Genomic DNA, 23,758 nt, shown 5'->3' on the forward strand with positions numbered 1-23,758 from the left:
CAAAAATAAAAAATTAGATAACATCCTTGCTACTTCAGTCATTTGCTATGTTAAAGTAAAATCTAATTTAATGATGAATGGATACAATTTGGAAGGATTTTCCAGAGTCATACCTCAGTAGGGTAGAGTGTCAGGTGGTACAACCATTGGTGCCATGAGGTCAAAGTGTGAAGGAGGGAGCAAGCCAGAGAGCTGCATATATACATAGAATATAGTGTTAATAACCAGTTCCTTACAGATCTGTCTTTGTCCTCAGGTAGATGAACCTCCTTCTTATTAACTCTTCCACTCCCAAAGACCCAGCTGCCGTCTGGCACTGAGGGTTGGCCTCGGAGTGTTCCGGCTTGGTAATGGACATCATAGCAGGATGCTCAACATATCTAAGTCGGACATCTGTAATAAGTGGAAGAAGTCAGGCCACTCTGATCATGTCACCACACAGAACAATTACTAGCTGACAGGTAGGAACGTCTCGCTCTGATACTCTGTTACAACCCAATCTTAACCTACACGCAGTCACAGGGATTACTGGGAGTTTACTCCAGTACTCTGCCATAGCATTGTTTTGGTTGCAAAATTAACAATTCCCTGCATTATTATGTGAGGGCTTACAAATGTGACCAATCGCCAAACTATTTCTGCATAAAATAGTCACATCATCACGCTATCACAATGGTAATTTCTTTACTAATTAGGTACGTTTAAGTGACCTCTTCTCTTGGAATAGAAATCCACAGGTGGAGTACACGCTCCACCATCCCATTTCCACAGTGGTGCCACCATGGGGATGATGGGAGGTGGTTGTGGATGATTGTTTCCATTCTTCACAGGGACACTGGCTGTGAGGAGGAACACCTCCCTGTGTGCAGGGACGCTGGACATTGGGACGATTCCCTTCCTCTGCGCAGTGACACTGGCCATGAGGATCAACTCCTTTTGTTCAGGGATGAGGCCTGATGCTCGGAGGATCTCCTTCCTCTGTACAGCAACATCAGCTGCTGTGATGATCTGCAGGTATAAAATAGAGCATATTCCATATTCCCTAAAAAATCAACCACTTGGAATCTATAGCATCATTGACACATAGTACACTGAGTGTATTAAACATTATTAAGAATCAAATCAAATTTATTTATATAGCCCTTCGTACATCAGCTGATATCTCAAAGTGCTGTACAGAAACCCAGCCTAAAACCCCAAACAGCAAGCAATGCAGGTGTAGAAGCACGGTGGCTAGGAAAAACTCCCTAGAAAGGCCAAAACCTAGGAAGAAACCTAGAGAGGAACCAGGATATGTGGGGTGGCCAGTCCTCTTCTGGCTGTGCCGGGTGGAGATTATAACAGAACATGGCCAAGATGTTCAAATGTTCATAAATGACCAGCATGGTCGAATAATAATAAGGCAGAACAGTTGAAACTGGAGCAGCAGCACAGCCAGGTGGACTGGGGACAGCAAGGAGTCATCATGTCAGGTAGTCCTGGGGCATGGTCCTAGGGCTCAGGTCGTCCGAGAGAGAGAAAGAGAGACGGAGAGAATTAGAGAACGCACACTTAGATTCACACAGGACACCAAATAGGACAGGAGAAGTACTCCAGATATAACAAACTGACCCTAGCCCCCCGACACATAAACTACTGCAGAATAAATACTGGAGGCTGAGACAGGAGGGGTCAGGAGACACTGTGGCCCACTCCGAGGACACCCCCGGACAGGGCCAAACAGGAAGGATATAACCCCACCCACTTTGCCAAAGCACAGCCCCCACACCACTAGAGGGATATCTTCAACCACCAACTTACCATCCTGAGACAAGGCTGAGTATAGCCCACAAAGACCTCCGCCACGGCACAACCCAAGGGGGGGGGGGGGGGGCCAACCCAGACAGAATGACCACATCAGTGACTCAACCCACTCAGGTGACGCACCCCCTCCAGGGACGGCATGAGAGAGCCCCAGTAAAGCCAGTGACTCAGCCCCTGTAATAGGGTTAGAGGCAGAGAATCCCAGTGGAAAGAGGGGAACCGGCCAGGCAAAGACAGCAAGGGCAGTTCGTTGCTCCAGAGCCTTTCCGTTCACCCTCCCACTCCTGGGCCAGACTACACTCAATCATATGACCCACTGAAGAGATGAGTCTTCAGTAGAGACTTAAAGGTTGAGACCGAGTTTGCGTCTCTGACATGGGTAGGCAGACCGTTCCATAAAAATGGAGCTCTATAGGAGAAAGCCCTGCCTCCAGCTGTTTGCTTAAAAATTCTAGGGACAATTAGGAGGCCTGCGTCTTGTGACCGTAGCGTACGTGTAGGTATGTACGGCAGGACCAAATCAGAGAGATAGGTAGGAGCAAGCCCATGTAATGCTTTGTAGGTTAGCAGTAAAACCTTGAAATCAGCCCTTGCTTTGACAGGAAGCCAGTGTAGAGAGGCTAGCACTGGAGTAATATGATCAAATTTTTGGTTCTAGTCAAGATTCTAGCAGCCGTATTTAGCACTAACTGAAGTTTATTTAGTGCTTTATCCGGGTAGCCGGAAAGTAGAGCATTGCAGTAGTCTAACCTAGAAGTGACAAAAGCATGGATTAATTTTTCTGCATCATTTTTGGACAGAAAGTTTCTGATTTTTGCAATGTTACGTAGATGGAAAAAAGCTGTCCTTGAAATGGTCTTGATATGTTCTTCAAAAGAGAGATCAGGGTCCAGAGTAACGCCGAGGTCCTTCACAGTTTTATTTGAGACTACTGTACAACCATTAAGATTAATTGTCAGATTCAACAGAAGATCTCTTTGTTTCTTGGGACCTAGAACAAGCATCTCTGTTTTGTCCGAGTTTAAAAGTAGAAAGTTTGCAGCCATCCACTTCCTTATGTCTGAAACACATTCTTCTAGCAAGGGCAATTTTGGGGCTTCACCATGTTTAATTGAGATGTACAGCTGAGTGTCATCCGCATAGCAGTGAAAGTTAACATTATGTTTTCGAATAACATCCCCAAGAGGTAAAATATATAGTGAAAACAATAGTGGTCCTAAAACGGAACCTTGAGGAACACCGAAATTTACAGTTGATTTGTCAGAGGACAAACCATTCACAGAGACAAACTGATATCTTTCCGACAGATAAGATCAGGCCAGAACTTGTCCGTGTAGACCAATTTGGGTTTCCAATCTCTCCAAAAGAATGTGGTGATCGATGGTATCAAAAGCAGCACTAAGGTCTAGGAGCACGAGGACAGATGCAGAGCCTCGGTCCGATGCCATTAAAATGTAATTTACCACCTTCACAAGTGCCGTCTCAGTGCTATGATGGGGTCTAAAACCAGACTGAAGCATTTCGTATACATTGTTTGCCTTCAGGAAGGCAGTGAGTTGTTGCGCAACAGCCTTTTCTAAAATTTTTGAGAGGAATGGAAGATTCGATATAGGCCGATAGTTTTTTATATTTTCTGGGTCAAGGTTTGGCTTTTTCAAGAGAGGCTTTATTACTGCCACTTTTAGTGAGTTTGGTACACATCCGGTGGATAGAGAGCCATTTATTATGTTCAACATAGGAGGGCCAAGCACAGGAAGCAGCTCTTTCAGTAGTTTAGTTGGAATAGGGTCCAGTATGCAGCTTGAAGGTTTAGAGGCCATGATTATTTTCATCATTGTGTCAAGAGATATAGTACTAAAACACTTGAGCGTCTCTCTTGATCCTAGGTCCTGGCAGAGTTGTGCAGACTCAGGACAACTGAGCTTTGAAGGAATACGCAGATTTAAAGAGGAGTCCGTAATTTGCTTTCTAATAATCATAATCTTTTCCTCAAAGAAGTTCATGAATTTATCACTGCTAAAGTGAAAGTCATCCTCTCTTGGGGAATGCTGCTTTTTAGTTAGCTTTGCGACAGTATCAAAAAGGAATTTCGGATTGTTCTTATTTTCCTCAATTAAGTTAGAAAAATAGGATGATCGAGCAGCAGTAAGGGCTCTTCGGTACTGCACAGTACTGTCTTTCCAAGCTAGTCGGAAGACTTCCAGTTTGGTGTGGCGCCATTTCCGTTCCAATTTTCTGGAAGCTTGCTTCAGAGCTCGGGTATTTTCTGTGTACCAGGGAGCTAGTTTCTTATGAGAAATGTTTTTAGTTTTTAGGGGTGCAACTGCATCTAGGGTATTGCGCAAGGTTAAGTTGAGTTCCTCAGTTAGGTGGTTAACTGATTTTTGTCCTCTGGCGTCCTTGGGTAGACAGAGGGAATCTGGAAGGACATCAAGGAATCTTTGTGTTGTCTGTGAATTTATAGCACGACTTTTGATGATCTTTGGTTGGGGTCTGAGCAGATTATTTGTTGCAATTGCAAACGTAATAAAATGGTGGTCCGATAGTCCAGGATTATGAGGAAAAACATTAAGATCCACAACATTTATTCCATGGGACAAAACAAGGTCCAGCGTATGACTGTGACAGTGAGTGGGTCCAGAGACATGTTGGACAAAACCCACTGAGTCGATGATGGCTCCGAAAGCCTTTTGGAGTGGGTCTGTGGACTTTTCCATGTGAATATTAAAGTCACCAAAGATTAGAATATTATCCGCTATGACTACAAGGTCCGATAGGAATTCAGGGAACTCAGTGAGGAACGCTGTATATGGCCCAGGAGGCCTGTAAACAGTAGCTATAAAAAGTGATTGAGTAGGCTGCATAGATTTCATGACTAGAAGCTCAAAAGACGAAAACGTCATTTTTTTTTTTGTAAATTGAAATTTGCTATCGTAAATGTTAGCAACACCTCCGCCTTTGCGGGATGCACGGGGGATATGGTCACTAGTGTAGCCAGGAGGTGAGGCCTCATTTAACACAGTAAATTCATCAGGCTTAAGCCATGTTTCAGTCAGGCCAATCACATCAAGATTATGATCAGTGATTAGTTCATTGACTATAATTGCCTTTGAAGTAAGGGATCTAACATTAAGTAGCCCTATTTTGAGATGTGAGGTATCATGATCTCTTTCAATAATGACAGGAATGGAGGTGGTCTTTATCCTAGTGAGATTGCTAAGGCGAACACCGCCATGTTTAGTTTTGCCCAACCTAGGTCGAGGCACAGACACGGTCTCAATGGTGATAGCTGAGCTGACTACACTGACTGTGCTAGTGGCAGACTCCACTATGCTGGCAGGCTGGCTAACAGCCTGCTGCCTGGCCTGCACCCTATTTCATTGTGGAGCTAGAGGAGTTAGAGCCCTGTCTATGTTTGTAGATAAAATGAGAGCACCCCTCCAGCTAGGATGGAGTCCGTCACTCCTCAGCAGGTCAGGCTTGGTCCTGTTTGTGGGTGAGTCCCAGAAAGAGGGCCAATTATTTACAAATTCTATCTTTTGGGAGGGGCAGAAAACAATTTTCAACCAGCGATTGAGTTGTGAGACTCTGCTGTAGAGCTCATCACTCCCCCTAACTGGGAGGGGGCCAGAGACAATTACTCGATGCCGACACATCTTTCTAGCTGATTTACACGCAGAAGCTATGTTGCGCTTGGTGATCTCTGACTGTTTCATCCTAACATCGTTGGTGCCGACGTGGATAACAATATCTCTATACTCTCTACACTCGCCAGTTTTAGCTTTAGCCAGCACCATCTTCAGATTAGCCTTAACGTCGGTAGCCCTGCCCCCCGGTAAACAGTGTATGATCGCTGGATGATTCGTTTTAAGTCTAATACTGCGGGTAATGGAGTCGCCAATGACTAGAGTTTTCAATTTGTCAGAGCTAATGGTGGGAAGCTTCGGCGTCTCAGACCCCGTAACGAGAGGAGTAGAGACCAGAGAAGACTCGGCCTCTGACTCCGACCCGCTGCTTAATGGGGAAAACCGGTTGAAAGTTTCTGTCGGCTGAATGAGCGACACCGGTTGAGCGTTCCTACAGCATTTCCTTCCAGAAACCGTGAGAAAGTTGTCCGGCTGCGGGGACTGTGCCAGGGGATTTATACTACTATCTGTACTTACTGGTGGCACAGACGCGATTTCATCCTTTCCTACACTGAAATTACCCTTGCCTAGCGATTGCGTCTGAAGCTGGGCTTGTAGCACAGCTATCCTCGCCGTAAGGCGAGTACAGCGACTGCAATTAGAAGGCATCATGTTAATGTTACTACTTAGCTTCGGCTGTTGGAGATCCTGACGAACCGTGTCCAGATAAAGCGTCCGGAGGGAAAAAGTTGAGTAGGAAAAAACACAAATATAAACGGTAATTAAAAAGTAAAAACCGTAAATTTGTCAGGTAGCAAAACAGGTTGGCAACAAAACGCACAGCAACTCGAAAACAAGTCTGCAAGTCGTGACCGGAGCTTTCCGAAAACAAGAACACCTTCTCTTTCTGTGACACAGACTAATCAGGTGAAAGCTATAATCCCTTATTGATGTTAATTGTTAAAACTTCTTCTCAGTGTAGATGAAGGGGAGGAGACAGGTTAAAGATGGACTTTTAGACAATTGAGACATGGGTGAATGGGCAAGACCAAACATTTAAGTCCCTTTGAACAGAGTATGGTAGTAGGTGCCAGAAGCTGTTGGGTTTCAACAATGGTCCACCACCAAGGGGGGGACCTCAAAAGGAAGGTGTTCTTAATGTTTTGTTCACTCAGTGTAGATCATTCCCTAGCATATACTTTCATTTGTATGTGTACTGATACTGTAAATACACAAATTATATTAATGTTATCTACAATATATTATAATACCGTAAGCCTCCCTGCTGCAGGGGCATTTCCTCCTACACTTTTGAGCTGATTTTCTTCACTTTAGCAATATTTTGTATCTTTGTTCATTTTTACATTTATTGTGTTTGGAATGGCACTGCTACTACAGGAGATGATGCTATCATAAAGTATTTGATGTAAGTATGTAGGATAATTACACAATGCTCACTGACTGAACATTCAAAATTACCATAGCAATTATTGACGCATTCACATGTCATCGGAAACTTGGAACCTCAGAGTTAAAATGAATGTACGTTATTAGCGTAGAGCTTCCTACTGGTTGATTCTAATACTTCACAAGTGGGAAACTTTCCATGACGAGTTAGTCATTCCATGACGAGTTAGTGAGTCAGAAATGTCAAAATGTCCTAGTTCGACTTGAAGTGCCTTCTATGATGTAGGGCAGGTCAGTAACCAAATTATTTTACTGTGCCAAGTCGCACAGACTTTTATGGTCACACAAGTTGCCACCGGTGGATTCAAAATGAGTAGCCTAACAATTATTTACATGGCCCCAGGTACATTTGCAACCAAATAATTTTTCTGTGAGAAATCAATAATAGTTGCACTCATAGGGTAACAGTCAGCAATTGACAGTGAGCAATGAGCAAGATAAGCATAGACGGCAAGTTGACAATAGCTTATTATTAGTGTAAAGTCATTGTATTTCTATGGTTGCACTCCTCAAAGATTGAATTGCATTGAATTTAATTAATCAGATCCAATGATTTACTGCCCTTAGGGTGGGGTACCGCTAGTCATCATTATTATAATCACCATCTCAATCATTATCACCATACCATCATAGACTTATTCTTCTGTATCTGAGACTCATCTGACACTACCTTAGACATGGCAGTCTGCAACTCAATACACTGCCCCTGCATGGTGTTCAGCGTCCCCTGCATGTGGTTAATCGAATGCTTAACATCATTCAGCAGGATCTGAATCTCAAGTCTGCAAGAAATCAGGTGGTTCAACACACTGAGATGATGAGAGGCTTCATACCATGCCCATTGGACCATCTTTAGGATTCGTTCTCACTTAACACCAATCTAATTAGGAATGTAACTTTGTGCAGAAGATGTTACTGTAGTGTTATTTAGAAGAGAAAAAGTGTACTTTGTCAGGCGCCAAAAGGATGACGGCATGTCTCCCTGCTCCAGTGAGCTCTGCTGGCAGGTCAAGCTCACTGTTGGAGGAACGGGAGCCAAATTAGAGGAAAAATATCTATGGTAAGATAATGTAATACAATCTTTAAACCCATCAGAAGTATAGTACTTACCTCCATGAAAATATTGGTCCATGTTATTTATGGCTGCATTGTCCCAATGTTGACCACTAGTTCCAACTTGTGATGAGAAGGTCTTGATGAAACGATCAAGTCAACATTTTGCTAGACATTTCAGAGATAGCATTAGCAATTGTACACGAGACAGTGCTTCCAGATATTGAGGTTTCTTCCTTCTGAGGTATGTAAAAAAAATATTGTGTGTGAGTACTCACATGAAAGGTATCCATGATTCTAGATGAAGCCAATCATGTATGTGATTACCATCCTATGGGTCAGCAATGGAATGATTGCTACACAGCTTTCAGGAGACTTTATGTCTTGGGCCTGGATGAATCATTGAAATACAAGTAATATTGTGAATTTGTGATGAATAATTGCCATTGTAATTTGGAATATTCCATCAAAGTTATTTGTTTTGACAGTCAAAACAACTAACTCTTACCATTAATCACTTGACTTGAGTAACTTGAGTTGACAGAAGTAGCAACTTTATATTCTGACCTAGACACTAACTTGTGCAATGCCTAATGCACAATCTATGCATGTTATTGGCTCATCATAGTATATAGCCGAGGGTCTCATAGTCCAAAAACAGCATTGGTCATTGGACTGCTCAGTCAAAACAACTCACTTTTATGATGAATCACTTGACTGGAGTAATTTGAGTTCGGAACTAAAACATTAAAAGTAGGCTATAGCTTGACGCATATCCTTACCTTGGACAAGCGTATCCAAAAGGCCTATCCAGTCGTGCGTGAAGATACCTTTAGGCAGATAAAAGCGCGGTACGGGTTGAGACACGTTCAGTAATGTGAATCTGTAACACTGATATAAAAGCACGTTTTCATTTATAATTTACACTGTAGAATGACCTGCAAGCCAATCAGAATCTAGTTTTAAACAACACTGTGGGTTCCATGGAACGTCACAAACATATTAGGCCACTTGCGTCACAGATTACAGTCACTGAACATGGGTTTAATAGCTATAATGGCTATATGTACAGTATATGCATCTCGTATTGAATTGAGATTACATTTACTGCACCACTGTAATTATGTAGCCTAATCCTATGAGGACCATATGTGAAATGTCAGAATCATGGCACATGAAAACATAATTAAATTGACTGCAGATTACAAAATTACCTGTGACAGAATATCCATGTAATTTCAATTAAATTACTTTAAACCAACGTGGAATAAACATTGAATTGATGTATGTGCCCAGTGGGAAGTGATCAATTCGAAATGATTGAATACATACAGTATTACAAAGAAAGAGATACAAAAATTGCTTAGAAAAGCTTGAAAAAGTTTAATTTCCCTGGGCCACTCAAAAGTCAAATGTATGTACGCATTACTGTACATCGCTTTTGATGAAAGCGTCTGCTTTCAAATCTCTGACTTTCACACATATTTACAATCTCGCAATGTTTCTTTCTGGCGCTTTCACATTTGCGGGATTTTGTGAAGTAAATGATGCGCAGGAGAGCTCCATGAAATCAGTGACATGGTCAAGATGGCGACATGAGAGGGTGGAACATTTCTAGCTGAGGAACAATTTTTGGGTTTTCTCACAAAGTTTATAGTTTTAGACTGCAGTTGAAATTTGTTATTTTCACAAAAATGATATCTAACCATACAATGAATAATTTTGTAATTATTCAAACCATTGACATATTTTTGACGATTTCCAACGGACAAGCTAGCTATCTAAACGTTTCAGCGTGTGCCGTTAAGTTAGCCTGCTAACGTCTTCATAGCTAGTAGCATGTAATCAGGACATGACCAAATTGTTGCTGAGATAATCATCAGACTTCAACTGTACCTAGAAGTGCACACTATTCTTATTATTTTTTAATGTATGTTTATAGTCAACTATACAACTTCTACTACTACTACACTTTATATCATCCAATAATATATAATGAAAAACACTCAACATGAAGAATTAATGCAATTATGTTAATTTCAAATATTTATTTTGAAATATAGATTAGGTACTCTTCTTTTTATAGCAGGAAGTAAAGGGACTGGACAAGGCTTTGCCTATAGCTGAAAACATCCTGGAAATGAGCGAGCGCTTCCTTGGTTTCTTCTTGGTGGAGCATACACTCTCTGTTCGGCAGGATTGTTGATCATTGACAATTGCTGGGGGAAAAAATGTAAACATAACATTTTCTTTAACTGACCCTAGTTAGTGTGAAGAATTAGTATTGCATTATTATTATTTAAATTGTAATATTCTACATAATTTACAAATGTCGGGCGGCAGGTAGCCTAGCAGTCTCAATCCGCCTATTTAACGCAGAAGTGTTACATAGGCCACCCCAGGGCTTAGACTGTTTAGTGCCAAAAAGAAGGGGATAAAAACATGCAAAAAATATATATACATATATATATATATATATATATAAAAAAGTTGACGATATATATCAGACGCTTCAGTTCCATGTAGTGAATCTGTTATTCAATGCGTTTGTATGGGCAAATAGCAGTAAGGCCGATACAAACCCCTCGGCCCAGACAGGGCGTAGACTCTTGTGGGTTAAAAAGCATGATCATTACAAAGGTGCAACTCGTGCTGGAGGCAATAAAAGGCCACGCTAAAATGTGCAGTTTTGTCACACCACACAACGCAACTCTGTCTCTGTCTCAGAGACAGAGACTGAGAAAAATAGGAGCAAGGAAAAATGCTGGTTGACTTCTTTTGAGGGAGCGTGCAATTGGCATGCTGACTGCAGGAATGTCCACCAGAGCTGTGGCCAGAGAATTGGATGTTTATTTCTTTACCATAAGCTGCCTTCAATGTCGTTTTAGAGAATTTGGCAGTATGTCCAACAGGCCTCACAACCACAGACCACGTATATGGCGTCGTGTTGGCTGTAGGGTTATGGTGTGGGCAGGCATAATCTACGGACAACGAATACAATTGCATTTTATCAATGGCAATTTGAATGCACAGAGATACCGTCACGAGATCCTTAGGCCCATTGTCGTGCCATTCATCCGCCGCCATCACCTCATGTTTCAGCATGGTAATGCATGGCCCCATGTCGAAAGGCCTGCATACTCACCAGACATGTCACCCATTTAGCATGTTTGTGATGCTCTGGATTGACGTGTACAACAGCGTGTTCCAGTTCCCACCAATATTCAACAACTTTGCACAGCTATTGAAGAGGAGTGGGACAACATTCCATAGGCCACAATCAACAGCCTGATCAACTCTATGCGAAAGAGAAGTGTCACGCTGCATGAGGAAAATGGTGGTCACACCAGATACTGACTGGTTTTCTGATCCACGCCCCTACCTTTTATTTAAGGTATCTGTGACGAACAGATGCATATCTGTATTCCCAGTCATGTGAAATCCATAGATAAGGGCCTAATGAACGTATTTCAATTGACTGATTTCCATATATGAACTGTAACTCAATAAAATCTTTGAAATTGTTGCATGTTGCGTTTATATTTTTGTTCAGTACACATTTGAGTGTATTGACTTACCTTTTTCACTGACGGCAGGGGTCTGGTTCTGGGAAGGTGTTGGAGTGCAGTGGTTCTTCTTGTTGACCTTCTTTGTACACTGGGTAACAAACAGTCATTTATACAGTAGGAGAAATTGCACACAAAGGGTATCAGTGTTTACCATCATACTGTACGTAATGAATAAAAATAATCTTAAAAATGTGTATTTTGATGACATATGTACCTTTGGGTTGAGTCCACAGAGAGCGCTGAATCTTCCTCTCTTCTTTTCCTTTCTACAAGTTGTTGGAAGCCCAGAATTACCTACCTCGTCACTGCCAAGTACATTGTGTGATGACAACTGTGTCATGGAGGGAGGTGAAGAGCTAGCCTCATTGCATTTAGCTAGTAGTTCCCTAGTTAATGATTTGACCAGGGCATCGTCAAATGCATAATCCGTTGACTTCATTGCAACCTGGAGCATCTTCTCTGACCCAAATTCTTGAAGAAGCCCCTTGTAGACAGCCTTGAAAATCTTTTTGATTTTCAGATTCTGGGGGTAGGCTTGAGTTGGTTCAAGGCCTGAGGTGCCACAGAACTCAGACAGAATCCTCTTTGTGAGAACTCTTGATGTTTCACCAATGTCAGAGGATTCCAGTAATGTGATAGGGGTGATCATTGACAGCAATCTAACAATCAGTAAAAGTACCAAAGAGGTGTAGTCATTGCTAGTGGAGTCAAATGATGCATGTGTCTCAGAGTCCATGGCTGATGGAGTTGATGGATGCACAGAGACACTAGACATCTCCAGATCTTTGTTGTCCATCTTGGATTCCACATCTCCTAAAACTTGAATATCCACAGTTCCACCGTTGTGTGTGCTGCTGCCAGACAGAGAGGGTCTAGGCAATGATTTGGAACTAGACTGACGGCTAGTGGTCATGAGAGCCGGTCTGTCAGAGTCAAGTGTTCCAGCATCAGTTGGGGACAACCCATTGATTATGTTCATCAACTCTGATAATTCTTCTGATGAATTGGAGGCCACAGAACAGGTATCCATGACCTGATTGACCATTATATTGGTGAAAAGGCTCTTTGTGTCAAAGTAAACCTGTGAGGAACTAATGGAGATGGCAGAAGAGCTCGGCATAAGCCAACTTGTTTCCTGCAGAGAACCATCAGAGATGGTAGTTTGGCAGAAATCGGATCCTTGTGATGGTGGAGGAAGCCAGAAGACAATCTGCTGTAGCAGACGTTTTATTGACTCCGTAGCAAAGGAGTATACAAGGTCAGATGGAAACTCCCTGGATTCTTCAGAAGCATTCAATCCTGTCTTCAGCTTCAAAAGAATAGAGTCAGACACGCTCTTGCCAGCTGGCACAAAAAGAGCCTGGGGGGTGTTGTGACTTTTTATGAGCTCATAAACTTTGTCAGTGAGCTCATGTGAGAAGTTCTGAAGACCATCCCTGGGGCTGAGTCTCGCAAGTCTTCTTGTAAAAGAAGTGACATCATCTGCAGTGGCTATGTGTTCCGTATCTTCTCTTGGAATGACCTCCATAACAGTGTCAACTATGGCAGAGATGGTTTGCCTTGTGTAATTTGTTGACCCTTGTGAATGAGTTGAGGAGTCACTCATATCAATGACCGAACTCCTAATGATAGGACAATAGATTTCAACAGGCCACTCATTGGGGACTGGAGTGCCTGGAAGAGAATTTGTCAAATCACTCTGGGACCCTCTGGTCATGGCAGAGGTGATGGACAGGGAGGACTTTGAGGAGGATGGCCGGTGTATCTCGTGTCCATCACTTCTCACCATGTCAACATCCTCCAACATGGAGCCCACGATGGAACGAGTCAAGAGGGCTTTCTCTGAGGTGCTCATCCTCTCTGACATAGACACTCTCCTCTGGATTGTCATCAGAGTCTGACTAATTAAGGCTTTGGAATATTTTACCATGCTGGTCTGGCTGCCTTCATGTTCACTGTAAGTCATTTGTGTAGAAGTAGCTGTTCTGCATATGGATTCGGCATGTTTGGGGGCCTCAACCACATTGTCTAGGAGGACCGGTTGTTGCTGGGCAAAAAAATCCTTGACCTTGATGAACACATTGTTGAACAGGTTAACAGTGCCTGGCCAAATGATCTTTCCTTTCACATTGGCCCCGTTGTGAACACTGACAGGAAGGGTTGAAGCTGACAGGGATCTCTCTAACTGGCCAGACACTGAAGCATCAGACATTTTAGTAATCTGGGTGAAGCTATTAAGGTCTTTAGTGATGCTTATGACGATGTTGGATGCTGCAGAATTGGTGTGCAGAGAAGAGGTGAACAAAGGAGTTCCACTCTTCTGAATGATTTTGACATCTCTATCATCACCATCGTTACTGGACTCGGCACAAATGTCTGCACTTCTATCATCAAGGCTGGTATTTACAATGCCAATTAACCCTGATTGAAGGATCCCACCAGCCATATGTGAGGCTTTAGTTTGAAACTCCTCAGTACATAGTTTGTCAAAGGCTGTGGATTTAAGACTTCTAGAGGATGCCTCCTCCTCATCATTGTTGATCTCACCATGCAAATTGTCCTGTGTATTGACAGCATAGTCATCAACAGATAAATATGATTTGGAGGCGGCAAGGACGTCAATCTGAGAAACAACGGCATCCAAAAGCTTGGACAGGTCTTCTGTATCTCCTTTTAGGCTAGAGAGGTATTCCTCCATGGATTCCTCAGAGTGATACACAGTGAGGATCTGACTAATGACTTCCTTGGTACAGGTTTGAAGGTCCGCTTGGATTTCAAGAGAATCCCTATTACAAGTCACCTGAAAATCTAAACTTTCACTAGGAGCCTGTTTGAGAGTCTCATCATGTATTGGTGTAACACCATCGATGACCTTTACAGAGTCTTGGCAGGGAGTGAGAAACCGCCTCAGCATTTCTCGAAATCTGTGATATATAATACGAGCAGCAGAAAGGGTGCTCACTTTTGAAATTCTGACATTTTCAGAGTGATGTGCCTGCATGGACTGAACAATAGTCTCCACATCTGTTACAAAAGTGTCCAGCAATTTAGATGCTTCAGAGTCTCCCAGTAAGCTGTTTGTAAAGGGGTTGACAGATCTCAGGGCTTCGCTCACTGCCTTTCTAGCCTTTGTCTGGAAAGACACACTGGAGAGTTTCTTCATATTTATAACTGGAAGACTCTGGGTAGATTCACTGTTGGTGGTCCTGTCCTGCAGACCAAGTGGAAAAGTGAGATGGGAGAGACATTGTTCACTGTCTAACAACTCAGATGGTGAGGGGGAACACGAACTGGTGAAATCATTCAAGTCAGACATGATGCCATCCACAAATAGAATGGCCTCCAGAGACTCTTCAGAATCACACTCTCCAACAGAAGATGAGAACTTCTCCATCACCTCAGTCTTATACAAGACAAGAACCTGGCTGGCAATCGCTTTTGTGGTGTCAAGGAGGACTTGGTCTTGCAAATACTTTTTGAGAGCCAAGAGAGGTTTTGGGGTCTCACTTTGTCCTTTTTGTTCATTCATAGATGAGGGGGTTATTAAAAGTGGTTTACAAGAAATGGAGTCCGATGTGTCAGCCTCACCATTACTGGAATGACCGATGTCTAGGCACAAAGTTGGAACCATTGTGAAATAATCTTTTGTGCTCTCCACAAATGTACTTGCGAGATACCCTTTTTCTGGACAGGTAAGAATCCTCTTCAGCGTATTTTTCATGTCATAGTAACAACCAACAGTGTAAGACCAGATCTTACTCTGATGGTTTTCAAGAAGGATCTGCTCACTCTGTGCAGGAGAGCAGGATGCCCTGATAGACTGGGTAAGATTGTCCATGTCTGAAACAAAGGTACTTACCAACTCAGAGGCCTCAGGGTCAATCATAAGGTCTCTGATCTCACCTATCCTAGGAGTTGGACAAGATGATGTAGTGCCAGAACAACATGATGTACAACCCCTGAATCTTTTAACGATCTCCCGGATCGATTCAGTGGCCTTGGTCTGAAACTCCTCAGTGAGTAGTCTGTCCATACTTTGTGTTGACAGACGAAGACTAGATGTGGCACCTTTGATATTGAGGTTGCTCTCTCCTTGTTTTAGCATCTCCTCAGGACTTTTACAAGCTTCAAGCATCTTCATATGGTCAGCAACAACACAAAGCAGTTCCCTCTTATCGGGGTCATTTTCCTCCTTATTGCTGAAGTTCAAAACAGTGCCACTGAAGGCTGTCATGACCTGTCCTGTTAAATGTGTCATATCCACCTCAACACCATCCTCTCTGAGAACAACAATCTGCTCAACACTCTTCCCATTAATATACATCTGAAGTATGTTGGAAACGCCAGACACCATCTCCTCAACAACCTTGGTTCTGGAGACACCACCACTGGCAAAAATAACAGGGGACATTCGGCCAGAGATGGGAGTTTGGATAGCCACAGAGATTATGGAATTGACCTTCTTTGACACTTCTCCAACAATAACCCGGGATAGACTTTGAGTGTCTACCTGGTCCTCTCTTTGGATACAGAGGACATTGTTCAGCGACTCTTTGAAGGAATCCTGGACACCAGTGAGGAGACTGTCCTCAGTAATCCCAAAAAAGTCCCTGAGTGGCTCAGATGATATAGACTCACCATCTCCCTGAGTATTTGGCAACACTGTCTGAGACCTTTGAGAATACAAAGCAAACAATACAGCATTCCATATTCAATAGTAGACACGGTAGTGACATTAATACATCATTCAGTAATCAGTTAAACTGGTCATTAAGAGTAAACTGTTATACAGATAACAAAACATATTTTCACAAAATGGGTTATGAATAGTTAGGTGAAACCGGTTTCTTTAGGAATGACTGAACATACCCATTACGTGAGGAGCTTGATTTGGCCGTGCAAGACCTTGAGGATTTGCTGCTGCCTCTCTTGCGAACCTTCAGGTTTGTGCTAGAGGATCTCTCTGATTCTGTCAGAGACTTGCCAGATACTGGAGACACGTGGCTGTATATCCGTACAAAACGGAAAATTGCAGGGATGATGACCTCCAGGATGGCCTCAGATACAAACCGCACAATCTCCAGGCACATCTCTGCAAGCAATGCCCTCATCACCTGTAGGACCGAAACAGTGTAGGTAGATTACTCATAGTCGGGCTCTGAAACCAAGCTCCTCGAAGAGATACCAACAATCTCACATATGTTCATGAGAATCATGAAAGTGGCATACATTGGAAAGCATGAAAAGCAGTAGGCTACTAAAAAGCTCTTTGAATGTAACTGTTTGTGATAATGTGGATGATACTGTAGATAGATAAAAGGTTTGTATCTAATATTCTTGAAACATCTATTAATATATCTATGAATCATTTTCAGGGTTAAGGGACTTACAGGGTCCATCCTGCCAATGCTTAACTGCCTCCATTGCCTATAGGAGATAATTAGATGTTTTTAGCACCAAAAAGCACACCAACACACATACAATTTATAAAATCCTCCAGATGACATTGCATTCAAATACTACAATAGAAGTTTAGACATACTCCTCAGTAAGTTTTTCCAGAAACCGGATGATAATCGGGTTGAAAGCATCCGGATCGATTGGCGGGAGGTCAAGAGCCCTGGTCTGACAGGCCCTGGAGACACACTCACTTAGGATCTTCTCATTAGATTGTCCCTGGTGAGATGTCCCCTGAACTGCCATCCCAGAGAATTCCACAGATGTAGAGGGATCTGTGTGCAAAGCAGCATTCACCAAGGTAAAGAAGTCAGAAAACATGTAACCTTCTGAGGCAAATATGTATTAGCCAACTTTGTGAAGTTAAGTAGCCAAGAAAGTATAACATGTGCACTCTGCTATTAGTCTTCTGCTCAATAGATGTCCATACTAAATTAGATTTACATGCAAAAGGATTACATTCAGTGAAATTAGTGTTTCATTTATGACCTGCATCAGTGATCTGCTCCACTTTGTTTCTATTGGTCCTCTTGGCCTAAAAATACAATACAGTCAATGATATACACGTAGATACTGTATGAAGCCATCCCAATACAGCCCTTTGAGTAGAGCAAGGGTAAGACTGATTGCAGGGCTGTCCCCGACAAAAACAAATATTTGTCGACCGAGAGTCATCCTGTTCTAATGTTAAAATGTATTTTTCCATATCAGACACAGCCTATGTGTTTGAATACAATCACCTACATAGGCACTGAGCTTGGCTGATGCTTTAAGCACACTGTTTAATTAAATAATTAAGACACACAAATGACTCAAGAAAGAGCCCGATGGTGACACTGTATTAAAATAAATGACAGCGAGTGCCTGTGTGACAGGTGCACGTTGTCTCGCTCTCCTCCTTACTGCAGCGAAAAGGCACCACATAACAGCAAGTGTTTATTGTGCTGTCCATGCTGAAGACGCAATATCATTTCAGCCATTTAGTTTCTTCCTTACAGTTCTGGAAACTTCTTCTTTACAGTTCTGGAAACTTCTTCTTTACAGTTCTGGAAACTTTAGAGTGTTTTCTATCCTAATCTGACAATTATATGCATATTCTAGTTTCTGGGGCTGAGAAATAGGCTGTTTCAAATGGGTATGTTTTTTATCCAAAAACGAAAATACTGCCCCCTACGCGCAAAAGGTTAAGCAAATGTTAAGCAATACCAGTCTGTTCTAATGACTAAAAATTATAAAGCCATTATTACAGCATAGCAAATATTAAAAACAACCGAATCTGTGAAATTGCTTAATTCAACATTTTGCTGGTGCATGAGGCTTGGTGCTCACAGAATCAGTAGGCTATTAAACAAATACTCAAACAGGCAATAGAAGCTATATCTGTCTTACTCCTGTATATATGTATACAGTACCAGTCAAAAGTTTGGACACACCTACTCATTCAAGGCTTTTCTTTATTTGTACTATTTTCTACATTGTAGAATAGTAGTGAAGACATCAAAACTATGAAATAACACATGGAATCATTTAGGTACCAAAAAGTGTTAAACAAATCTAAATATATTTTATATTTGAGATTCTTCAAAGTAGCCATCCTTTGCCTTGATGGCAGCTTTGTACACTCTTGGCATTCTCTCAACCAGCTTCACCTGGAATGCTTTTCCAACAGTCTTGAAGGAGTTCCCACATATGCTGAGAACTTATTGGCTGCTTTTCCTTCACTCTGTGGTCCAATTCATCCCAAAACATCTCAATTGGGTTGAGGTTGGGTGATTGGGGATGTCAGGTCATCTGATGCAGCCCTCCATCACTCTCCTTCTTGGTCAAATAGCCCTTACACAGCCTGGAGACGCAAACCAGATGGGATGGCGTATCACTGCAGAATACTATGGTAGCCATGCTGGTTAAGTGTGCCTTGAATTCTAAATAAATCACAGACAGTGTCACCAACAAAGCGCCCCCACATTATCACACCTCCTCCTTGCTTCATGGTGGGAACCACACATGCGGAGATCATCTGTACGCCTACTCTCACAAAGACATTGTTGGAATTTGGACTTATCAGACCAAAGGACAGATTTCCACCAGTCTAATGTACATTGCTTGTGTTTCTTGGCCCAAGCAAGTCTCTTCTTCTTATTGGTGTCCTTTAGTAGTGCTTTCTTCGCAGCAATTTGACCACGAAGGCCTGATTCACGCAGTCTCCTCTGAACAGTTGATGTTGAGATGTGTTGGTGACTTGAACTCTGTGAAGCATTTATTTGGGCTGCAGTGTGAGGTGCAGTTAACTCTAAAGAACGTATCCTCTGCAGCCGAGTTAACTCTGTCTTCCTTTCCTGTGGCGGTCCTCATGAGAGCCAGTTTCATCATAGTGCTTGATGGTTTTTGCGACTTGATGGTTTTTGCACTTGATGAAAAGTTCAAAGTTCTTTAAATTTTCCGGATTGACTTAACTTCATGTCTTAAAGTAATGACGGACTGCTGTTTCTCTTTGCTTATTTGAGCTGTTCTTGCCATAATATGAACTTGGTCTTTTACCAAATAGGGCTATCTTATGTATACCAACCCTACCTTGTCACAACACAACTGATTGGCTCAAATGCATTAAGAAGGAAATAAATTCCTTTACTTAATTTTTAACAAGGCACACATGTTAATTTATGAAATGCATTCCAGGTGACTACCTCATGAAGCTGGTTGAGAGAATGCCAAGCGTGTGCAAAGCTGTCATCAAGGCAAAGGGCTACTTTGAATAATCTCAAATGTAAAATATATTTTGATTTGTTTAACACTTTTTTGATACCTACATGATTCCATATGTGTTATTTCATAGTTTTGATGTCTTCACTATTATTCTACAATGTAGAAAATAGTAAAAATAAAGAAAAACCCTTTCGACTGGTAATATATAAAGGGAACACTAAAAAAAACACATCCTAGATCTGAATGAATGAAATATTCTTATTAAATACTTTTTTCTTTACATAGTTGAATGTGCTGACAACAAAATCACACAAAAATGATCAATGGAAATCAAATTTATCAACCCATGGAGGTCTGGATTTGGAGTCACACTCAAAATTAAAGTGGAAAACCACACTACAGGCTGATCCAACTTTGATGTAATGTCCTTAAAACAAGTCCAAATGAGGCTCAGTAGTGTGTGTGGCCTCCACGTACCTGTATGACCTCCCTACAACGCCTGGGCATGCTCCTGATGAGGTGGTGGATGGTCTCCTGAGGGATCTTCTCCCAGACCTTGACTAAAGCATCCGCCAACTCCTGGACAGTCTGTGGTGGATGGAGCGAGACATGATGTCCCAGATGTGCTCAATTGGATTCAGGTCTGGGGAACGGGCGGGCCAGTCCATAGCAGCAATGCCTTCCTCTTGCAGGAACTGCTGACACACTCCAGCCACATGAGGTCTAGCATTGTCTTGCATTAGGAGGAACCCAGGGCCAACCGCACCAGCATATGGTCTCACAAGGGGTCTGAGGATCTCATCTCGGTACCTAATGGCAGTCAGGCTACCTCTGGCGAGAACATGGAGGGCTGTGCGGCCCCCCAAAGAAATGCCACCCCACACCATAACTGACCCTCCGCCAAACCGGTCATGCTGGAGGATGTTGCAGGCAGCAGAACGTTCTCCACGGCGTCTCCAGACTGTCACGTCTGTCACATGTGCTCAGTGTGAACCTGCTTTCATCTGTGAAGAGCACGGGCGCCAGTGGCGAATTTGCCAATCTTGGTGTTCTCTGGCAAATGAAAAACGTCCTGCACTGTGTTGGGCTGTAAGCACAACCCCCACCTGTGGACGCCGGGCCCTCATACCACCCTCATGGAGTCTGTTTCTGACCGTTTGAGCAGACACATGCACATTTGTGGCCTGCTGGTGGTCATTTTGCAGTGCTCTGGCAGTGCTCCTCCTGCTACTCCTTGCACAAAGGCGGAGGTAGCGGTCCTGCTGCTGGGTTGTTGCCCTCCTACGGCCTCCTCCACGTCTCCTGATGTACTGGCCTGTCTCCTGGTAGCGCCTCCATGCTCTGGACACTACGCTGACAGACACAGCAAACCTTCTTGCCACAGCTCGCATTGATGTTCCATCCTGGATGAGCTGCACTACCTGAGCCACTTGTGTGGGTTGTACACTCCGTCTCATGCTACCACTAGAGTGAAAGCACCGCCAGCATTCAAAAGTGACCAAAACATCAGCCAGGAAGCATAGGAACTGAGAAGTGGTCTGTGGTCCCCACCTGCAGAACCACTCCTTTATTGGGGGTGTCTAGCTAATTGCCTATAATTTCCACCTGTTGTCTATTCCATTTGCACAACAGCATGTGAAATTTATTGTCAATCAGTGTTGCTTCCTAAGTGGACAGTTTGATTTCACAGAAGTGTGATTGACTTGGAGTTACATTGTGTTGTTTAAGTGTTCCCTTTATTTGAGCAGTGTATATGGATGATTTACAAAGCCAGGCACATTTAACAATTAGGCTTTTGATTATAGACCTAATTTAGTTGGGTTTTCCTCTCTCCTCAATTTTCTTAGACAATTAGGCTAAGGCCAGGGCTGTTTCCACGTCTCTGCTACTGCTGCTGCCTCTGCAGCATTGTTCTCAATCCCAATATGCTGGTTAACTTTGTTATTATGCACATAGCAACATAGGAAAGGGCGGCAATTATACGGAGCACTGAAGATTATGTTTCAGAACCATGGACAGCGACCGTATCCAATGCAGGAGAAAGCGCATTTGTTATAAAATAATATGATTTATTAGTGTTGCACCATTATTTTTAAATGATATAACCATATAAAATGTCAGTATCACGTCTTAGCGTGATGGACTGTGCCATCCCTGTGGCCTCGGCAATGGATTAGTCAACTGAGACAGGCGCGAATCAGACAGGTGTCCATGTGCACCATGAAGAAAACAAACTTTTGCGGCTGCTCGACTTAAGAAATCCCAGTCAACCAACAGCCTATCGACCAAACTGTCGACCAAATGGGGTCAGCCCTAGATTTACTATTAGGAGATAAAAGGGTATTGCATGGGCAATTTACCTTCCTCGGAACAACATGCTGTAGGGGCAGGTTATAGATTTGAAAGATATCACAAATATCCACATCTCTGCTCAATCTATTCCCTTACCTTGACTTTATTTATTTTCACGGCATCCTGCTGCATCTGAGGCAGGGGATCCTTCTTCACCTTTTCCTCATCTTCATCATTCTGATTATCAACAAAATCTCTCTCAGCCGCATCACTATCAGTGCTCTGTTCAACTGTGGACCTGTTGGCACCTGTCCTCCTCTTGGTCTAAAAAGACAATACAGTCAATGACATACTGTATGTTGCCGTTGCTATACAGGCCTTTGAGAAGAGCTACAGTAAACAATTGGTGATTGAATATTAAGAGATGGAAGTCTGTTGTAAGGACAATTTACCCTCCAACCTCACAACAACATGTTATATGGCATATTGGACAGGTTTAAAGTGTGGACATGTAAGATCCCAGATTTCCCTTTCTCTCTTCAGTCTATTCTCTCACCTTAACTTTTCTCCTTGTCACAGCCTTCAGCTCGATCTGAGGCAGGGGATCTTTCACTTCACTATCTTCTGGATAGTTTAAACTCTGGATATCATTCTTCATTTTCTGGACTTGACCTTCCAAACTTTGATGATCATGTGGATCATCTTCATTTAAACTCTGATTGGAAGAAATGAGACCATTCTTTAAATGCTCATGGATATGGACAATATACCACAGCTAAGAGCTGTTCTTACAAGTGACACAACGCACAGTTATTATAAACTGGTTACCAACTTAATTAGAAGAGGACAAATAAATGTTTTACGCTCTGATATACCATAGCTTTCAGCCAATCAGCATTCAATTAATTTAAAAAAAATAACAGAACAGGTTTTCGCTATAAATACACATAGATTATATTGCTTGATATCAAGATTCGTAATTAATGCGTTATGGAGTCACCTATTATTATTATAATTTAGGTAGAATTATGATAAATAGCCTACTACTGTTATCTTTGCAATGATCATATTTGATGTATAACAAGTCCCATAGGTTATTATAATGCATTCATTTGTTTTACAATATTACAAATTATAATATTAGCGGCACATTAACGTTAGCCCACACTGCCACCCAGCTGCCACTACTTGCGGCACCCCTACCGCCATGTCCTGTAAACCCTGCAGCATAAAAAAAGACGATGGAGCGGTTCCTGCACCACTGCATGGGGCTTCTCTGTTAGCAATTCATAGGCTTACCTTATTATCCTCCATGGTTAAAGTCTATGGCTGGAGCCTATATTCCCACCATGTAAAACTTTACCAAGTGATTACCAAAGAGATAAACTATCGCATTTTATACGGTAACTCAGCCAACGTCATAATGTGAATGCACTTTGACGTAATAAAACAACTTCAGGGATGATCTGTCAATCAATGCCATCAGCGACGCAATACTGGATCCCCATACCACTAAAAAGACCACTCGAAACAATAAATACTGGTGTATTAGCCACGTTTCCGTTGTTTTGTACAATAATGTGATGAGACAACAAATAAATAAGTAAACAACAGCCGTCACCAATGATGAGCAATACATAACATTGTAAATAAGAATGCGTTCTTAACTGACTTGCCTCGTTAAATAAGGTTAAATCATTTAAAAAAAAATAATAATAATAATAATAAAATGCAGTAATTTGAGAAGAACGCTTGAGGGCGACTACGAACCAGTTTTGAATAAACGAG

General features: G+C 42.3%; 1 protein-coding gene and 1 long non-coding RNA gene across 2 annotated transcripts; both read right to left on the minus strand.

The window, feature by feature from the left end:
* Positions 1-236: 236 nt before the first annotated feature.
* On the minus strand, positions 237-9,795 carry LOC118960036 (uncharacterized). The gene is made up of 6 exons (XR_016486663.1): positions 8,732-9,795; positions 8,228-8,339; positions 8,007-8,117; positions 7,844-7,913; positions 711-1,008; positions 237-393 (listed from the first exon to the last, which is right to left on the minus strand). It is a non-coding gene; the product is annotated as an uncharacterized LOC118960036 (long non-coding RNA).
* A 187-nt stretch (positions 9,796-9,982) lies between these two features.
* Positions 9,983-23,284, minus strand: LOC118960576 (uncharacterized). Its single transcript, XM_090199016.1, has 9 exons — positions 23,270-23,284; positions 22,527-22,745; positions 17,465-17,510; positions 17,061-17,250; positions 16,909-16,945; positions 16,388-16,632; positions 11,733-16,191; positions 11,528-11,606; positions 9,983-10,168 (listed from the first exon to the last, which is right to left on the minus strand). The coding sequence occupies exons 1-9, from the start codon at positions 23,282-23,284 to the stop codon at positions 10,014-10,016; spliced, it is 5,445 nt and encodes a 1,814-aa protein (XP_090055142.1). The 3' UTR covers positions 9,983-10,013.
* Positions 23,285-23,758: the final 474 nt, after the last annotated feature.

This window comes from Oncorhynchus mykiss, chromosome 15 (genome assembly GCF_057628025.1).
Source record: "Oncorhynchus mykiss isolate SJ-2025 chromosome 15, ASM5762802v1, whole genome shotgun sequence".
NCBI classification, from domain to species: domain Eukaryota; kingdom Metazoa; phylum Chordata; class Actinopteri; order Salmoniformes; family Salmonidae; genus Oncorhynchus; species Oncorhynchus mykiss.

What these genes read in the sequence shown, in the direction of transcription:
- LOC118960576 (XM_090199016.1), bottom strand. An exon ending in CTGGAAAAACTTACTGAGGA is followed by an intron (nt 16,946 to 17,060) that starts GTATGTCTAAAC and finishes TATCTCCTATAG; the next exon opens with GCAATGGAGGCAGTTAAGCA. An exon ending in TCAAGCTCCTCACGTAATGG is followed by an intron (nt 16,192 to 16,387) that starts GTATGTTCAGTC and finishes GTATTCTCAAAG; the next exon opens with GTCTCAGACAGTGTTGCCAA.